The 20,711-nt window shown below is 42.7% G+C and overlaps 2 protein-coding genes across 4 annotated transcripts in view; one reads left to right on the top strand and one right to left on the bottom strand.

The window, feature by feature from the left end:
- LOC117229799 (uncharacterized) overlaps nucleotides 1–20,711 on the bottom strand; it is a 273,256-nt gene that overhangs the window by 49,618 nt on the left and 202,927 nt on the right. The gene's annotated exons all lie outside the window — the stretch shown is intronic.
- On the top strand, nucleotides 14,611–20,124 carry LOC117229800 (uncharacterized). Of its 2 annotated transcripts, XM_076518959.1 has the most exons (8): nucleotides 14,613–14,821; nucleotides 14,912–15,038; nucleotides 15,141–15,285; nucleotides 16,264–16,539; nucleotides 16,627–16,786; nucleotides 18,006–18,755; nucleotides 19,361–19,495; nucleotides 19,566–20,124. In XM_076518959.1, exons 1-8 carry the CDS (start codon nucleotides 14,737–14,739, stop codon nucleotides 19,625–19,627), a joined length of 1,740 nt encoding a protein of 579 aa, XP_076375074.1. In that variant the 5' UTR covers nucleotides 14,613–14,736; the 3' UTR covers nucleotides 19,628–20,124. The 2 variants fall into 2 exon arrangements, with proteins under 2 accessions (XP_076375073.1, XP_076375074.1); XM_076518958.1 differs by having other exon boundaries at nucleotides 14,611–15,038.

Genomic DNA, 20,711 nt, shown 5'->3' with positions numbered 1-20,711 from the left:
AATACCGAAACTTAACGACGACGTATATTGAATTACAGCCGGCGTTCAGCCGAGAGACGGGAGCCCGACTCTCTCTCTCTCTCTCTCTCTCTCTCGATTCTCTCGATTCTGTCGATTCTTGAATCCTCCGTCTCGAGGACAGGTGGCCCCGAATCGTCGCCTCGAACGGGACACCTGGACGTTCGGCTAGAGCATTGGGTGCGCTTGGGTGCCGGTTCTTTGAACCAATCAGCCGCGCTCGCCGCGAACAAATGGCAACGTTTTTTGCGTCACGACGGATATACTCGTCGAAAACAGTCGCGAACGATAACAGATTTCAAATGGAAAAATCGACGATCACGATCGTCGGAATCACAGCGAGAGAGAGAGAGAGAGAGAGAGAGAGACGGCTGCGTCCTGTTGGCTCGCAGCGCTAAATCCCTTAAATCCGTCGAATTCTCGACATCGTCGAGATTACCGTTGCCCGAACGAACGAACTATCGCGACAGCCGATCTCGCGCTTTTAACGAACGCTATCCGCCGGAACTTAATTATTCCGAGCCGCGGAGCAGCACCGAACTTTCGACGGCGCGCCCGGCCAGTTCTTAGAGCAGCGAACGGCCGCGGGCTGCTAAAAGAACGGGCCGTGGTTTTATCCGCGAGCGCGGCACGATTCGGCGAAACTAAACGCCGCTTATCGGACCGGAAGCTCGTACATACTCCGCGATTCCGAGCGGTTAGAGAGAAAGAGAGAGAGAGAGAGAGAGAGAGAGAGAGAGAGAGAGAACTGGTAAAGGAATAGAGGCGGAGACGAGTAGATAAGTGGAGATAAAGGAGAACGTGTAGCGACTGAATAAAACGTGTCGCGTTCCTCGCCGCGCGGTTCGTTTCACCGACGCTTGTTCCAAGAAAACCGGCGGAACCGGCGCCGCCATTTTGAAACGGCCCCGGTCAAAGCGAAACTGGAAACCTCTCCCGTTTTCCCAGTTTTCGAGGAGCGATTGCGGCCGCGGGCGAGCTAATTTCTCGATCCCCGGAGATCAAGGATTAAGCAGCTTCGGCCATTTCCGGTTCCCAGACCGCAGCGGCCGCCGGTCTCGGCGAAATGAGGCAGCTGCAAAGAAAAAAAGAGACCGCCGCAAAACCCCGAGAACCTGGGGAAAAGCTCTGGAACTAGCGATATGAGATTTCTTTTGTAACGGGGAAAGCTAGGTTCGCGAATAATATCGAAAAGCCGAGACAATGTCTCTAGACGATGCGTCGGAAGTTGTTACAGTCTGCATGGATTTATTATAATCATTTAAGGAACTGATGTTATCGTATTTTCTTTCTTTTTTTTTCTTTATTTAATTTCGTATCAATCCAGCCGTTGCTTTCCCCGATTTTTATAATTAACGGGCAACGTCCCGTGCAAATTCGATAAATAAATAAATTCTACGAATATAAGTGAATTCAATAAATAAAGGTATTTCCAATACGAGAGATTGAAACTCTCCGAAGCAATAATATAAACAGCACGCGATAATATATATATTCGATGACGGTCTTTTTAAGTGATTAAAATACTGTCAAATGCGACGTATTTATTTATCTTAATAAATTCAAATGATTTGAATTTTTTGAAAAATCATTGTCTCACTTTATGATGTATAGTGTAATTTTATACAATAAAATATGGACCAGATAAAATTAAAACACTGTAGAGAATTATTAACTATGTGCTGCTAGCGCGCTGTTTTCGGTTGCATGGTTACACGCAGAATTGCTTGGTTAAATATCGTTTACTTAGCTTTATTCATCATTATATCGCTCAGTTTTATTATTTCTTATTATTTAGTAATATTACTTTCGTTAAATAATACGAAGAAAATGTCCGTAAATGCATCGAATTTATCCTGGCAGAATGATAATTGAGAAGAAAATTAATACGATACCAACGTCGCCGAATTCTCGAGGTCATTTGCAACAACTTTCTCCTTAGCGAGAATTCAATCCGCGGCTTCGTTTACGAGTTATTAACGAAAAACGGCGACCAATGAGAGGCAAGCTCGGCTGGCGCAAGGCGGCGCGAGCAGACGAAGCGCAGTTCCGCTGATTGGCTCGCCCGCTTGGCGCTAGGCGAGCTCGCCTCTCATTGGCCAGTGTCTTTTCGTTAATAACTCGTAAACGGTGCCTCGGAGAACATTTTTGTAAAGGAAGAAGTTGCTTGAAATGACCTCAGGAATCACCTCTTCGCGGCTGTTAACACAATTATATATGATATCCTGTATAGTCGATATTTTTTCAAGAACCAGACAACACTTTCGCAGATATCGTGTTGTTCTGCATTGCGAAAGCGATGGAGATTCCTGCGGTCTCCTCTCGTTCGCGCAGATTCGCGGGGCTCGGTAAAATGCTGTCGCCAGGATATCGTTTCGAATATCGCTGCCCACCACCGAATTCCTCGGTGGTTCGGCAGTTCGGTAGTTCGCGCCCCTCTGGTTAGAGTACCGTATCGGTCTCGCAACAGTTTCAGTTTGTGTTTGAACGAGCGGTCTCGGATGGAAGCTGCAGCGGGCGATTTCGACGAGACCGGAAGCCAAACGATCCCAGATGTTTCGCAAAGGAGGCCTGACCGCGATCAAACCGGCTGCCCTCTCCTCTCTCCTCTCTCTTTCTCTCTCTCTTTGCCTCTCCCTCCTCGCTCCATAGACACTCCCAGAATGATATTTCTTTTCTATTCTAGCGGGAAGCCGCAGAAAGCACTCCGCTTGATAGGATCGCACGGCATCCGCCATTGGCTTCCCTCGCGGGCGGACATCTCTCTCGCAAATGGATCCTCCGAGGACCCGGGAGTCCCCAGGTCGACGAATTATGCCGTCGATCTTCGGGACCGCTCGTAGATCCTCGCCGTTTCCCCGCAGTTTTACCCGGCCAAGAGTTCTCCGCTTCGTTTGCGCATCTGAATTCATTCCCTCTCGCATTTGTATCGCTTTAGCCGGCCTCTTGTGTGCCGGATCTGATCGTTCCGGGATTTTGTGCATTTCCGACAGAAGCGAAGAGCAACGATTTGAGACATTTGAGGAGCTTCGATGCAACGTTCTTCGGAGTGATCGAAGAAGGAATTCGATCTGTGATGATTCTGTTGATCGATCTCTTGAAATCCGCGCGCTTTTAATTATATTAGGTGTGATAATGTGGCATATTAATGTTAAATAATAGTGTAATATGAGAATGGACGGTTCGGCTGCGAAACGGTGTAATTCCATTTTTTTTTTGGAAATTAGTTACGCGGTGCAGACTTGATGTTTATATTAAGATAAGATATTTTGCATAGAATCTCTCAGTCGATTTTTTTTATAGAAAGAGAGAGGACGAGAGAGAATTAAAGAGAGAGAAAGAGAGGGAAAGAGAAAGAATTAAAGGGAGAGAAAGAGAGAAGACGAGAGATTATTAAAGAGGGAAGAGGACGAGGGAGAATTAAAGGGAGAGAAAGAGAGAGGACGAGAGAGAATTAAAGAGGGAGAATGAGAATGAGAGGACGAGAGAGAATTAAAGAGAGAGAGAGAATGAGGGGACGAGAGAGAATTAAAGAGAGAGAGAGAGAGAGAGAGGACGATAGAGAATTAAAGAGGAAGAGAGAAGACGAGAGAGAATTAAAGAGAGAGAATTTAAGAGAGAGAATTAAACAGAGAGAATTTAAGAGAGAGAAAGAGAGGGAAAGAGAAAGAATTAAAGAGAGAGGAAGAGAGAAAACGAGAGATTATTAAAGAGGGAGGAGGACGAGGGAGAATTAAAGGGAGAGAAAGAGAGAGGACGAGAGAGAATTAAAGAGGGAGAATGAGAATGAGAGGACGAGAGAGAATTAAAGAGAGAGAGAGAATGAGAGGCCGAGAGAGAATTAAAGAGAGAGAGAGAATGAGAGGACGAGAGAGAATTAAAGAGAGAGAGAGAGGACGACAGAGAATTAAAGAGGAAGAGAGAAGACGAGAGAGAATTAAAGAGAGAGAAAGAGACTACGAGAGAGAATTAAACAGAGAGTGAGAACGAGAGGCCGATAGAGAATGAAGGAGAGAGAGAAAGGGCGAAATTAGGGAAGCATAGCTGGAAATCGGTAGTGAACTCGAAACAGTGACTCCGGAGGCAGTGTCTCGCGTGGCTGGCGCGTCGCCAATTTGCGAGCGGGCCAGCTAGTTGCCAGCTGCGACTCGACAGTGCACCGTTTCAACAAAACAACTGGTCGTTTTCGAAAACTCGCGCTGCAGAGAGAGAGAGGGAGAGAGAGAGAGGGCTCGACCCCGATGCTTTGCATAATTCGAAAGGGAAACGAGGCTGCGAAGGAATTCTGGCCGACCGACTCTTATCTTATTAATTCCGTGCACCCCTTTTTCATTCTCCGTCGTTCGGCCGTCTGCGAAATCTGCATCTCGGTTTATTCATTAATTCCTGGCCATTCCGTTAGCCCCCCTAACCCATCCCCCGCGGACCACTGTTTCGTTTCATCGATTCCACACCCTGGAATTCAGCTGTATCGAATTCACACACCGACGATATACGGATCGTTTGGCTTGAAGATGGTGCAAGTCTATTTTTCGTGGTTTCGAGAAAATTAAAGGTTATAGTTTATTAAATTAATGAAATATTATTGTGGCTATAATTACCTTATTATTATAGCTATAATAATAAGCTATAATAATATTTAATTATAGCTTATTATTGTAGCTATAATAATATTATAATATATAGCTTATTTAATTATAGCTTATTATTATAGCTATAATAATATTTAATTAAATTACCAAGCTATATATTATAATTATATACATAATAAGCTAATATATTAAGCTATATATTATAATAATTATTATTATTATTATTATTATTATTATTATTATTATTATTATTATTATTATTATTATTATTATTATTATTATTATTATTATTATTATTATTATTATTATTATTATTATTATTATTATTATTATTATTATTATTATTATTATTATTATTATTATTATTATTATTATTATTATTATTATTATTATTATTATTATTATTATTATTATTATTATTATTATTATTATTATTATTATTATTATTATTATTATTATTATTATTATTATTATTATTATTATTATTATTATTATTATTATTATTATTATTATTATTATTATTATTATTATTATTATTATTATTATTATTATTATTATTATTATTATTATTATTATTATTATTATTATTATTATTATTATTATTATTATTATTATTATTATTATTATTATTATTATTATTATTATTATTATTATTATTATTATTATTATTATTATTATTATTATTATTATTATTATTATTATTATAGCTTACAAAATTAAAGATTAGATTAATAATTAAGCTATTGGTCAGTTAAAATTTTATTCTCTCAAATTTTGGCGATCTACCCCGACATGTGGGTGACGAATCGAACGTCTCAAAATTCTCTGTGTCCTCCATCGATGCTTTATAATCATAATAATTGCATAATTTTATATAACAATCGGAACCCAGAATTGTGACGTAACAGTTGCAGATTCTCCACGTCTTTCTGCGACGAGATCTCCCAAAAATATTTGTTGGCTCGTCGGCGAGAGCCAAGCAGCGATCGCTACAAGGGTCCCAGCACCGACGATCGCCCGTCGGGAAGTTCTCTCGCGGAATTTTTTTTCGCGGCAAAATCGACAGGCAATCTCGCGATGGATGCGGTCCTGGGTGTCGGCGTTGCATCCCGGATTCCAGTTCCTGACGGCGCGGCGCGGCGGGTCGATGACGCGGGCATGAAAGCGAGCGTATCCTTTTCAAAACGAGAGACCGAGGCCCACAGGCTTGTTTCCACCCCCGTCGTTTATCCAACCGCAGCTCGTACTTCATTTCCATATGCTTTCCGCACCCCTGCCCTGCCCCCCGCCGGGGGGGCTTCTCCTCGGTCCGCGCCCATCCTCGCGCGAGTTCGCCGCCGGCTGCGCGCGGATACGCTTCGAGCGAGAGATAGAAAATCGAGGGAGAGATGGAAAATAAGTGGAAGAGAGAGAGAGAGAGAGAGGGGGAGAGAGAGAATAAGAAAGAAAGGGAGAGAGAAAGTAAGAGAAAGAGAGAGAGAGAGAGAGAGAGAATAAGAAAGAAAGGGAGAGAGAAAGTAAGAGAAAGAGAGAGAGAGAGAGAGAATAAGAAAGAAAGGGAGAGAGAAAGTAAGAGAAAGAGAGAGAGAGAGAGAGAGAGAGAGAGAATAAGAAAGAAAGGGAGAGAGAAAGTAAGAGAAAGAGAGAGAGAGAGAGAATAAGAAAGAAAGGGAGAGAGAAAGTAAGAGAAAGAGAGAGAGAGAATAAGAAAGAAAAGGAGAGAGAAAGTAAGAGAAAGAGAGAGAGAGAATAAGAAAGAAAAGGAGAGAGAAAGTAAGAGAAAGAGAGAGAGAGAGAATAAGAAAGAAAGGGAGAGAGAAAGTAAGAGAAAGAGAGAGAGAGAATAAGAAAGAAAGGAAGAGAGAAAGTAAGAGAAAGAGAGAGAGAGAGAATAAGAAAGAAAGGGAGAGAGAAAGTGAGAGAAAGGGAGACAGAGGAGGAGAGAAAGATCTCTAAATTCTCTCTTAGCCGCCGGCTCGCGACACGCGCGAATATCCCCCGTCGGAATGGAATCCGCGCTAAGACGACGCGGAAACTGAATTTCCTCCAGACGCGGAAAAAATCCTGCCGCGAGGGCGTATCCGGCCGGGAGTATGGAACACGTGGAATTCGAGCGAACTTGGACAGTAAAATGATACGTGCGCGAGGAATTTCTCTGAATAAATTCGTTTCTGCTCTCGCGGCTTCTATGAAGTTTTTGGGTGCGTTTAGAGCGTTTAGTCGAGCAAGGCGGACAATTTAATGTCCTTCCGATATGGAGGAAATAAAACAATGTTATCGATATATTGAATCGGCACGATTGTCCTTACGACTCGATGTTGGTAGACAAAGCTGACATAATTGACCCCTCCTTTTTTTTTTGGTAATAATCCATCAAGCATTTTCATAGATCACAAGCACACGGTAACTGGTTCCAGAACACTTTTTTTTCTTTCTTTTATTATTCGAGGGAAACTCGATATTATATTATATTATATTATATATATTTTTTATATAAAATATAATATAATGTAATATAATATAATATAATATAATATAATATAATATAATATAATATATTATAATATAATATAATATAATATAATATAATATAATATATATAATAATATAAGATATAAACTGATATCGACGAAAGAAACTCTGAAATATAGTATATTATATAATATATATAGTATATTATATTTTATGTAAAAAATATATTTAATATAATATATATAATAATATAAGATATAAACACAGATATCGACGAAAGAAGCTCTGAAATATAGTCCTCAAGAAATGTCGCCCGAACGATGTCGCTGAAGTTAGCAGCGAGAACTGCCGAGGGCGGCTAACAGGGCACAGTAATTGGCTCCTCAACCCCAACGGGAGGTATATCGAACGCGTTAGAAACATCTGTTGTACATTCTCGTCGGGGACCTTAGTCGGAAGGGTGCAGCCTCGGGTGCGGGAATTTCGCAGAACGCGATCAATCTGCGGGACTTCTTGCCGGCGCCAATCGGGAGAGAAGCAGATGCATCAAACGCGATTTTGTCCGGCACCGCGCGCTGTATTCAGTGAAATTTGAATGCTCGAGCGGATGCGGCGGAGACAGGGCTGCCGACGCGAAATTGAAAAGACGCCTCGCCGTAAAAACGGCGGCGAGCGATGGGCAACGAGAAGGGGGAGGGCAGGAGTGGGTGTCGAAGGGTGGCCGGGAAGAAGAAAGATGAAAGGGGACGCATCTACGCGGATACGCGCGTCTTTGTGACGGGTACGCGCGGATTTTCGCGTGCCCGACACTTCGCAACCGCGCGCAATTTGCGACGCGTCCTCGTCCTCGTCGTCGTCGTCGTCGTCGTCGTCGACGTTGACGAGTGCTCGACGCCTTTCAGCAGCCCCGCGTAGACAAACAGGACGCGAGGACGAGCCGCGAAGGAGAAACGCACCGTTTTCAATGCGGAAACACCCGCCGCCGCTGTTCCACGCACCCCGGCCAAGCCGACAACATCCCTTTGTTTCCGATCGCGGAAAATTAAATCCGCAACGAGCGCGGCGCGCGCGCGTGAATGATCGCCCCGCGTACCCTCATTTTCAATTATCAAGTGCGTTAATTGCGGAAATCCCCGCCGCGTTCCGTCGAACGTGAAAAGCGAGAACGCGTCGCTGCACGAAAATTCCTTCGTTTCGTTTTATCGTCGTCGGATCTGTCGTTCGCAGTCCAGCTTTTTCTTGTTCTTTTCCTATTAAATCTGCGGATAATATTTCAAATTTAGCAACGATTCCTCGATTGGTACTTGTCTCCAAAATGGCGGACCGCGTTGGAGAAGAGAAACGACGTTAAAACCGGGATATCGTAGCAAATGTGCAATATTTATGCAAATTCTATGCTATTTGTGCGATGTTTGTGCAATATATTAATGCAAATATTACATGTGAACATTCTGGATTGTTCGTCGGTGCTGTAAACATTGCCTGATTTTGCTATAAAATTGAAAACATCTTCTTGCACCCTTTTCAAAATGGCGGTGTCGAAGAAGACGAACGATGTCGAAGTTTAGAACAACGCGAGCCATTTTGTCAAGGAAAAACAAGAATTCTCGTAAGCTTGTTAACAATTTAAACAATTCCTCTGTTTCGCGTTCATCGAACACCTTCCTGGTCCGTTGTTCCGTAAAGATGGCGGGCGAAAGAAAAATGAATGAAAACTCTAGGTCGCTCGTCGATGGGTTCGAAGCTTCTTAAAAATGGCGGCCGGCGCCGAAGAAGATGAACGACGTCGACGCGGATCGCGACGAAACGACTGTTTCATCGAAAGGAAATATAAAAATTGTTGGAAGTTCGTCGGCTACGGAAACGTTATCTCGTTTTTCGCTTAAAATATAAACATCTTGTTCCTTTTCATGGCGTCGAGAGCAAAGGGTAACGGCGTCGCGGCGTACCCGGACTTCTATTTCCCCGCTCTGTATATAAATCATAAATTCGATGAAAAACCGTGCGCCGCTGTTTGGTATTCCATGCCGCGCAGCATAAAATGTAAATGATTTTTTTCCAATTTCCCGTCTCGAATACGAATTCCATGCCGACTCTGATAAAGTAGTAAATTATTTGCCGTGCCATTCGAAACTTTCGCTGCCCCTCGCTCCCTTCCTCTCTTTCTATTTCTCTCGCGCTCTCTTGCTCTCTCTCTTCGTTTTTCTCTTTCATTCGGCCGGCATTTTAAAAAACGGGTTTCCCATCAATTTTTTATTTACTCTTTCGCGTTCTACATCCCAGGCGGCCCGGGCAAACGAACAACCGACCCTCGTGTACGCTCCGCTTTAACGTTGTACTCGTCGTTGTCCGGGTAAACGGATCACGGTCTCCCGCCGCAGGGTAAACTGACACGTATGAATTTAAATATATTTCCATGGAAACGTATATCTCCCGAAACACACGGCGGCGCCGGCACGATTCCCCGTTTCCCCGTTTCCTCGAGGAGAGGACGGCACCCACCGCCACCCTTTAATTCCGCATCTTTGGCCCCTTCTTCTCGATTCGTCGCACAAACCAAACCCGCGTCTCGTGCTCTTTGAGCCCGCGCCACTTTGCGGTCCCGACCGCCGGAAATATACAGGCCGTTCCAAAAATAAATACGGCGTTCCGCGGGACCGCGGGGCGCAGCGATTTCCGCGAGAAATGTTCGCGGATCGGAACCGAAAGCTGGCGGATCAGAGAACATTAAAGAAATATTAGGAAATTCATAGCAACCCGAAATTTGGCATTTCCGAGAGAAATTACTGTACATAGGTGTAGGACTAGCGCAGGGACATTCACAGAAACCCGAAATTTGGCATTTCCGAGAGAAATTACTGGACGAAGGCGTATGACTAGCGCGGGGGAATTCACAGAAACCCGAAATTTGGCATTTCCGAGAGAAATTACTGTACATAGGTGTAGGACTAGCGCAGGGACATTCACAGAAACCCGAAATTTGGCATTTCCGAGAGAAATTACTGTACGAAGGCGTAGGACTAGCCCAGGGAAATTCACAGCAACCCGAAATTTGGCATTTCCGAGAGAAATTACTGTACGAAGGCGTAGGACTAGCCCAGAGGAATTCACAGCAACCCGAAATTTGGCATTTCCGAGAGAAATTACTGTACATAGGTGTAGGACTAGCGCAGGGACATTCACAGAAACCCGAAATTTGGCATTTCCGAGAGAAATTACTGTACGAAGGCGTAGGACTAGCCCAGGGGAATTCACAGCAATCCGAAATTTGGCATTTCCGAGAGAAATTACTGTACGAAGGCGTAGGACTAGCCCAGGGGAATTCACAGCAATCCGAAATTTGGCATTTCCGGGAGAAATGACCGTATTCTCGAAAAGCAAGTGATAAACTCTGAAGCAAATAAACTGGACTTTTTTATGTCAGTTTATCAAAGTAACAATGAGACACTTATTCTGATTTTGAGCAAGTGTTATTGTAACATTTGGCGCGAGTAACATATAAATTGACTAAAAATACTCGTGAACGCATCTTTACGATATGAACAATCGTAAGTTAAGAAATTAGTGACCCGCCATTTTGACGGGTTCCGTGAATCTAGGCGTTAAATACTCCGGGTCAAAAGTGACACAGCGGTCGCCCCGCAAGGGTCGATACGGTTGCTCCTATTCGATCGTAAATTGGGCCCGTTCTTTGTCGATGCGCGAAACGAGAAACACAATTTATTCCAACAAAACACAAGTTCGTGCCAACAATAACGCGATAAACGTCTGCGATAAACCGCTAGAATAGTCGGTGTACTACTTAAGGGTTGAAAAACCGAGAACCCGTTAATTTCTCGATTCGAAAAAAAGGCAAAACGACCACACCGCGCCGTCAGAGATTCGCGAGGACCGCCAGGCGAGACGTAAAGTTCAACGAGGAGCAAACTCGATTCTCCTTTGCGGGGACTTGCTGTTGGCAAGATCGGGATTCGGGGGTGGCGCGCGCGCGGGGCGCGTTCAAGTGGTATAACGTTCGCCGGTATCGCGCGACGCGTCCTCGGCGAAGGACCCGTGGAAACACGGTTACACGAGCGAAACGTTGTCGCGGGGGGCGCGGCCCTTTGTTACCGGCCGGGAACAACGGGGCAGCCCCGTGAAACGAGGATTCGCCGCGACGTATTAAATAAACCGCGCCGGGTGCATTTAAGCGAGCCCCGCGTCGTTTTGTTCCGCGACGGTGCTCTTTTGTGCGTGCGCAAGAACGAGCTGTTCGCGCACAGCCATCCGTCTCTCTTCTTCTCTCTCGTTCCCTCTCGTTCCCTCTCGTTCCCTCTCCGGCTTTCGCCAGGCACCGCGCGACGACTTATGCTTTCTGCCCGGAACCATCCGGCCGCGCGTCTCTTTCTCTTTCTCTGCTCCCGTTTCGTTTTCTTCTTTCTCCTCTCCTCCCCCGTCCCCTCTTCTTTTTTTCTCCTCGCGAAAACGACGATCGCTTCGTCGACGACGACGAAGCGAGACGAGTGGCTTCGTTTCCGCCAGCCGCCGATCCGCGCGCGGCTCGTTAAGCGCTCGTCTGCAAGCTCGTTTACCCCGAGCCAGCCGGAACTTTCGAGTGCTCCGATCAACGGGCGACGATCGGCGCTACCTAAATCACCCCCTGCAGCTTCCGCCCGGCGAATCCATCAGCCCGAAGAACGATCCAATCTTTCCGCGGGCGAACAACCACGACGGCCCGTGGAAAACGACGTCTAGGGCCCGATCAACGGCTGCTAAGAACTGTTTTACCGATCAACGGACGATGCTCTCTCTCTCTCTCTCTCTTTCTCTCTCCGATGGAGAACGTTCTTGCCATCGTTCGGCGACGGTCTGGACGTTGAACGAGGGCGGAGGGGTTGGGGTGGGTCGAGGGTCGATTTTCATTCGATTGCTTCGGGGTCAAAGTTACTTAATTGATTTTATAAATGTATTATACTACTGAGGGCCCAAAAATGTTCCGCAGTCCGGAAATGGGAGGTTCTTGAGGAAGAGGGAGAGGGAGACATTTTTGGGACACCCTGTGTAGGAAGTGTTTGAGATTTATAGATTACAATGAGAACCGGAGATGCTTCTTCGAATATTAAATAATATCTGAATATTTTCTTTATTTTGCGGGAAATGATACAATTGCGTGTGCAGTCCAATTGCATTTAGCAATCGGGAGAAGTAGATGGAAAAGCTTGTTTTTTCGAAACAATGCGTGTTCGTACACTTTTTCCGCAGATTTATCTTCTCGGAGAAATATTAATCTCAAGAAATAGAATTTCAACGAATTGATAACAGTTCAAACGCGCGATGTGCTATTTTCAATAATTATTTTCAGAACATCTTTGGAAAATAGTGCTTCGATTAATAATTTTTGTTACCAGACAGATAGATTGATACAGTTATTTTTGCTGCATGTTTATTATTGTATTTTATATATTTTTTATTCATTTATTTTATATTATGTATATTTTCTAGTTATTTTTTATATATTTTACAGTTCATTTTATATTTTATAATTGTTATACTTATTAGGTTAACTTTTTTATATATTTATTACATTTTCTATTTATTAATTTTATATTATATATATTTTATAGTTATTTCTTATATATTTGACAGTTTATATACTTTATTATTATTATATTTATCATGTTACGTTCTTATATATTTTTTACATTTTCTATTTATTAATTTTATATTATATATATTTTATAGTTGTTTCTAATATATTTGACAGTTTATTTTATACTTTATTATTATTATATTTATCATGTTACGTTCTTATATATTTTTTACATTTTCTACTTATTTATTTTATATTATATATATTTTACAGTTACTTTTTATATATTCTATTATCATTATATTTATTACATTACGTTTTATTCCACCCAAACATCGACCATCTCCAACACCTCTTCAAACAATTTAACCCAGGTCCAACTACGACCGCGCCTTGGCCACCCAACGCAAGCCACTTTCCATTCGAAAAATCTGTTCCACGAATGCCACCCGACGGTTTTATACTTAGAAAATGTCGTTCCAGCAAAAGGAAAAAATTCGATTAGTACGCGGAAAGCTGGGTAGAAGAGATTCCGCGAGGTCGAATGAGACATAGGAACCGGCCGAAAGATTTCGTTTAATTAGATTTCCTCGGGGAGGGGCCCCGGCCGAGCGAATTTGCATGAAGATCGGCCGCGGACGGATTAACCGACGTTAATTTTCGCGCGCGGATCGGGGGATTAATTTATTCACGGATGGGAATCGTTATCGGCCAGGCAGCGCCGGCTCGCTGGAGAAAAAGAGTGATAAGGTTTCGATGCCGAGTGTGCAGACACGTAACTGGCTGAAAGCCAACCCGGACCGCCTGGCATTTGGGTCAAACCAACCTGCCATCCCGTCCCGGGGTTGTTCGCGAATTCCTCCGCAACTACCCTCCTCCTCCTCCTCCTCCTCCTCCCATCCCATTCCCCACCCCTCGGACCATCCCTCTTCCTCGACACTTCTCTGCTATCCCCGCAGACACTCGCCGAATTGCCGATACTTTCTCTCCTGCACACCCCTTTAACCGACCGCCCCGCGAGAAATCGTGCCGATAATAATTCCGTGGACGTTCTCGCGGGGCTACGTGGAACCCCTGCTTTTTTGCAGTTTCGAGTCGCGCTGGTTTACGCGAAGAGGTACAAGGTTTTCTTAATTTTGTAGCTGGAGGATTGCGACGAGCCTCGGTGGTATGTGTTGAAATAAATATATAATATATATATATTATAAATATATAATATAATATATAATACAGTACACACAATATATCTCAATATTATATATTATATTATATATTTATAATTATATTATAGTATTATATAGTATATGATATATTATATTATATTACATATTTATAATTATATTATAGTATTATATAGTATATATGATATATTATATTATATTTTATATATTTATAATTATATTATAGTATTATATAGTATATATGATATATTATATTATATTTTATATATTTATAATTATATTATAGTATTATATATAGTATATATTATATTATATTATATTATAGTATTATAGTATATTATATTATATTATATATTTATAATTATATTATAGTATTATAGAGTATATATAATATAATATTATATATTATATATTATATATTATAATTAATATTTAGTAATTGGGCCTTCGTCAACTCCGTCAATTTTTACGTCGAAAGATTTGAAAATCCTTGAAAAAAATAACGAAACGATTACAACGACCATTTAACCTCGAATTTTCATGAAAAATAAACTATCGAATGCAATAAACAATGTAGAATCAAAGTTTCCCTCAAGCACCGCAATTTAAACTAACGTAAAATTCCCATTAAATTATAAAAAAGTAATTCTTTCTGATCCATGCATTTCGCTTTTGCGTTCGACATCGCTTTTGTCTAGAACCGTTCGAATTTCCCGCGCAACTGCAGTCGCGAACGGTTCCACCAATCGGTGATCTCGTTTCGAAAGTCACGAGTGATTGCTGATTGCGACGAAGAAAACAGCTCTCAGTTTCATAGCTGGTGATTTCAGGTTCAGTCTTCAGGTTCGTTCGGCGTAATTGTTACTTGGTAAGCGGTAATAATTGTTGTAATCTGGGGGACCAAATGATTTGCCGGAACCAGAAATGCACGCAGACGTTGGAGACCCTCCTAAAAATGGAGATCAACGAGGCGGAGAAAACGTTGCTGCGTAAGAAAATGCGCCGTTCGATGTTGTTTTTCCGACGCGACGTTATCATCACGAAGGTGAACGTGCGTTTTCTTTTTTCCTTCTCATCAGTTTTGGACGCCGAGGTGAAGAAAGCTCAGGCGAAAGCGCAATCGGAATGGCAGCTGCGAAGGGAAATGCAAGAGAAAATTCGCGTCACGAAGGAGAACATCATGGTTTTGTCTATGAGCCTGAACAAGTACGTCGAGCAACAATAGTTTCCGAACGATTCTGAATGAAAAACGAGCGTTTCTTTTTCTTCCGTTGAATTCATTAAAGATTTGTCACGAACATTCCGCAGACAGGACAAGTACAACGACGAGCTGTTTACCAAAATGGAGCTAACGAGGCTGAACTTGGACGATGAGTACAAGGTCAGGCGGTCGGAGTCGCAGGCACACGAGAACATAGTGAGGGAATACGATGACACTTATCGAGACTATCGGGTGAGTGCTTCGCACAGTCGATAATTTTTGCGCTGTGATTTTCTCTCGTGGAATCGGTCTGATGGAAGTGAAGGGTGGTCGGTAACATTTGTTCGATCTGGAGGGGGTGGTTTACGAGAATGGGACGAAAATAATAATAATATTAATATATAATATAATAATGATGTATAATAATAATGTATAATAATATGTAATAATAATATATAATAATAAAGTATAATAATATGTAATAATAATATATAATAATAATGTATAATAATAAGTAATAATAATATATAATAATAATGTACAATAATATGTAATAATAATGTACAATAATATGTAATAATGATATATAATAATAATATATAATAATAATGTACAATAATATGTAATAATGATATATAATAATAATATATAATAATAATGTACAATAATATGTAATTATAATATATAATAATAATGTATAATAATAAGTAATAATAATATATAATAATAATGTACAATAATATGTAATAATAATATATAATAATGATGTATAATAATATATAATAATATGTAACAATAATATATAATAATAATATACAATATAATAGAATAATAATAATATTTTTTCGTACGAAAGGTTCCATTTTCGAGAAAAACCATATTCAAGAAAGTAATACTATTTAAATAGAAATCAAGCGACGCGTCTGGCCATGACACACCAATTCTACTTCTCGTCGCATTTTGTGGGTCACGACGAGTATACTCGTCGGAAACAGCTACAGTAATATCTCCCTAATTGACGCTCGGATTGTCCACAAAACTGGACAATTCGGGAAGAGAAGATGCAATCATTCGATTCGACTCGTTTTCATAGTTATTGACAATCGGTAACTATAAAAACGAGCGCCGCAAGGCTCGAACGATCGCATCTGCTCTTCCCGAATTGTCCATTTTCGCGGACAATCCGAGCGTCAATCAGGGAGACATTACCGTAATTGCCGCGTTGCGCAGGCGAGGTACGAACAGTTTCCGCTGGCGAAGGCCAGGAAGATCGCGGAGATGAAACTGAAGAAGCTCGAGGTCGAGCAAATGGTGGTCGAGTACAAGATCGAGGAGCTGGAGAGATTGTCGCGGCAGAAGGATGAGATCGCGTGGCAGCGGTTGCGCGGGAAGATCGTCGACTTCGCCAGCGACATGCTGAACGACGCGGCGCTCGACCGGAAGCGGCAGGAATTAATTCGAAGCATCGAGGATCGCGAGAAGGAGGTCAAGGCTGCCGAGGAAGAGGTCGAACGGAAAAACGGAAGCTATTATTGTCGCGCCTGGTTTCGGCCGGTCGAATCCATTAATGTTCTTTCGTCGGTCTGTGCGTAGATGGCCGTGCAGAAGCAGATACAGGAGGAGAAGAAGAGGATCCGCGAGCTCGAGATGCTGAAGATGCCGCCGCCGAAGATTAATCTGCCTCTCTACATGAGGTCTTGCTACAGATCTTGCTCGAGGGAGCCTTGGAAATTGAACAGCGAGGACTCTCTAGGTACTCGCTGGTTAACGTTACGTTCACGGAACCCGGTCGAAATGACGGGTTACAAATTTTTTCATTTATATTTATTATATTCGTTATGTTTGTTGGTATCGTAAAGATACATTTGCGAGTTATTTATTCAATTTTATACGTTACTTACGGCAAATGTTACAGTAACGCTTGTTCAAAATCGGAATAAATGTCTTATTGTTATTTGAAATTAAATTAATATAAAACAGCTGTTTTTCGTGCCCCGTAAATCTAGCGTTAACACTAGGTTCACGGGGCTCCGAAATAATTTAGCTAATTCAGCTAATGATTCAGCTAATAATTTAATAATATTTATTATATTTATTATATTTGTTCGTATCGTAAAGATACATTTGTGAGTTATTTATTCAATTTTATACGTTACTTACGGCAAATGTTACAGTAACGCTTGTTCAAAATCGGAATAAATGCTTATTGCTATTTAAAATTAAAGTGATATAAAACAGCTGTTTCTCGTGCCCCGTAAATCTAGCGTTAACATTAGGTTCACGGGGCTCCGAAATAATTTAGCTAATAATTCAGCTAATAATTTAATAATTCAGCTAATACTTCAGCTAATAATTTATACTGCTTCGTAAAAGTAACAGAAATTCGTTTATCCAGAGTTTTCGAAATTTATTGAACGAATTCCTCCTAAACGTATCTTTATAGTTACAATGATCGCGATTTGAACAATTTTGAACGCGTTGTTTATATTTTCGTTACAAGCTCAGATAAAAGAGTTGAGGAAACATCGTTTCTTAACTTCTTTTTATCGTTCCTATTAATTACTATGCACAAACGAGTCGCCAATTCTTTCAATTTAACCTTGACAATTCTTTCTTGGCATTCTAATTCCTCCACCCCTTAATACTCCTTGTACTCTCTTAATACTTCTATAGTAAATTATATTCATTTTCACTAGTTTCGGTATCATCAATTAAACGACTTTGATATTCTACGCGAATCTTCTCGAGCAATTTCTTCGGCACTTAATTGCGTCAAAAGTCATCGCAAGACCGGCAAACGAACGCGCAATTTTTGTTAAATCGACAAACAACGCGCTCTTCTAGCCCTCCGAACATCCCTCCGACCGTTTCGCGTCCGCCGACAGTCGCTTCTTCGGCCTCTTCTTCCTCGAGCCTACCCCCGACACAGAACTTCCCGCGGCAGCCAGCGCTCTGACCTCTAAAACCCGCAGATTCCATATCCGTGAACACGTTGCTGGAGGAAATGTGCATATCGGAGGACTCGTTGAAACCGTGTCGGCGATCACCGTCGCCGAACTCGGCCGACAAGAACGCCGGGGAAGAGGCGATCGATGCCGGAAGTCCTTGCTCCGAGCGGGGCCAAGAAATGGAGCAAGAGGACGCGGACGCGGGACCGGAAGCGATCGATATGGCGGACGAGGAGGAGTCGCGGCAGGAGTATCCGGCGGCACATCCGTCACCGTTGCTTGTCCCCAGAGATAAGCAAACGTCCGAGCTGGAAGAAGACGTGCCGGCGAAGAAGAGGATCAGGATGATGACTGATGAATCGCCGGCTTGGAGCTCGCCGTTGGGTACATTGAAAGCCACTCGGCCGGCTGCCAGAAGAAGCCAGTTCGTTGATGCGTCCCAGGCGCCGAGGATCACGAGGATCGAGACCGTTCGTTGCAACGTGTCGGTGTGCCGGGATCGAAACGAGCATGACACGAGCACCGCGACACGCCACGACTATTCCGACAAGCCGAGGGATAGCTTTTGCTCGGGCAAAAAGGGGACACCGCTGGATAAGGACCCCGGGTCAGATCGATCTCCGGTCGCCAGGATCTCCAAGATGGACCCACCCTGTCGTCCTACTTCGCTGATCGCGAAGATCGATCAGGCCAATCCCGCCAGCATGTTCAGCCCTGGATACTCGGAGAGCAGCAGCATCTTCGGCTTGGACCATGGCTTCGATAATTTGAAAGGTATGAGATGTGTTCGATCCCATATGGGAGCAATTTTGGGACCGATCGATAACTAATAAATTGACCGATTAATTGGTACGATCGTAGTTTGGGGATTTTGGAATTTTACGTAGAAAACTTGGCGCGAGGAATGTGTCCGAGTGCCTTTTCACAGTTTAATGTTATTTTATACGCATCGGTATTGTTCGTAGCAGTGTTTATAGTAGTGCGTATGTAAATTAATACGAGACCAACGTCACCGAATTCTTGAGGTCATTTGAAGCAACTTTTTCCTTAGCGAAATTGCGATCCACGGCTTCGTTTACGAGTTATTAACGAAAAACGGTGACCAATGAGAGGCGAGCTCGGCTGGCGCAAGGCGGCGCGATCAGACGAAGCGCAGTACTGCTGATTGGCTCGGCCGCCTCGCGCTAGGCGAGCTCGTCTCTCATTGGTCAGTGTTTTTCGTTAATAACTCGCAAACGAAACCTCGGATCGCATTTTCGCTAAGGAAAAAGTTGCTTCGAATTACCTCAGGGACCCATCATTTCCCGGAGATAATTATTAATTTTGGGCGAAAAAATTTTCTATTCTTTATAGAAAGTGACAAACATTTTTGTCCACAGCCGATCAGATATCGTTGTACGGTGGCTCCGTTCGAAGCTTCAACGTTCATGATTCCGAGATATCGATGGCGGAAGCGAGGCCTGCGACCAACTTCAAAGAAGATCAGCCCTTGGCCAGGCCTAAGGAGCTTTCACGTAATTAGCATAAGTTCTTTCGCGATTCCACGATTGTAGTTTCGTTACTGAATTTGTGTTTCATTTTCAGAGCTCAGCTTCAGCAACATACTCAAGACGACGAACAAATCTGGACCCAATAAATTATTCTAAAGACGACTCCAATGACTTGGAGTGACTCCAATGACTCCAATGACTGACGCTTTTGCCCGTAGTAATTGTCATTGGACCGCTGATCTTTATGCGAAATGAAAGTTATCGATTGCAAGAAATGGCTGTTGAACAGAAATTCGTTTCTTTTACTATTCATTTAATTAAGGCGCAACGAATGCGACAATTACCAGCCAGATTTGTTCGAAGCATTGTCTTTTGCACATTCGACACAATAATTTTTATTTTGAATCCATAAGATCGGTGGTCTAACGATCATTTTCACGAACGTCGCTCATTTCAAAAAGCTGTTAATGTTAAACTGATTTGCATAGAAATTTCGCTGTTGCTCTTTTCAATTTAAGGAAAACGAAAAATATTAATATTGTTAAATCTTCTTATTCATTTATGTTCGCATCCGTTTACGTTCTCATTCATCTACGTTTCTGTTCATTTACGAAACAAGCGAATAAATAAATAAATACGGTGAACATGTAAAACCATGTGAAAAATGAAAAATAGAAAATTGTCATTGGAATCGGCGCGACGCAACCGGAAGCCTCGAAGGATCCGCGAAACCGCGAAGAGCTCCGAGAATCTCTGAAATGGCGGCGGAAGGCCGCGGCACGCTGCAGAAACGGGCGGACTGTCTGTTTTGCCGCGCGGATATTCCGTCGGTTCTTCGCTCGGTCGTGCGTTTCGCGTTCGCTAGTCGGCCCGAGACGCGCGGTGAATAATATTCGAGGGAAATTACGCGTGCCGCGGGCTCGCCGGGGTAATTTCCAGGCCCCGTAGCCGGCTGAAAAGCGTCTGCGGCGTTCGGCCTTGCCGCTTCCGTCCTAAGAAACCGGGAAAAGGAAGCGGAGAAGTCGCGGAGAGGAGAGGGACGACGGAGGACGGGGGGAAAAAAGAGAGACGGAAACGACGGGAGGATGAGGAGGAGGAGGAAGACTAAGAAAAGGAGAAAAAGCGAGGGACGGAGAGAAATAGCAAGAAAAAAAAAACATGGAAAAAGAGAAAAATGGAGAAAGAGAACAAAAAAAAATGGAGAAAAAGGGGGAAAGAGGGAGAAGGAGGGCGCGGGGAA

Source organism: Megalopta genalis, chromosome 2, assembly GCF_051020955.1.
Source record: "Megalopta genalis isolate 19385.01 chromosome 2, iyMegGena1_principal, whole genome shotgun sequence".
Lineage (NCBI taxonomy): Eukaryota > Metazoa > Arthropoda > Insecta > Hymenoptera > Halictidae > Megalopta > Megalopta genalis.
Note: the sequence above shows the minus strand (reverse complement) of the source record. Positions and strands in the feature narration are given on the sequence as shown.

Excerpts from the sequence above, each read along its gene's own strand:
- LOC117229800 (XM_076518958.1), top strand. The coding sequence starts at position 14,737 with ATGATTTGCCGGAACCAGAAATGCACGCAGACGTTGGAGACCCTCCTA. Across the intron at positions 16,787-18,005 it reads GAACAGCGAGGACTCTCTAG|ATTCCATATCCGTGAACACG; the intron begins GTACTCGCTGGT and ends TAAAACCCGCAG. Across the intron at positions 19,496-19,565 it reads CAGGCCTAAGGAGCTTTCAC|AGCTCAGCTTCAGCAACATA; the intron begins GTAATTAGCATA and ends TTTCATTTTCAG.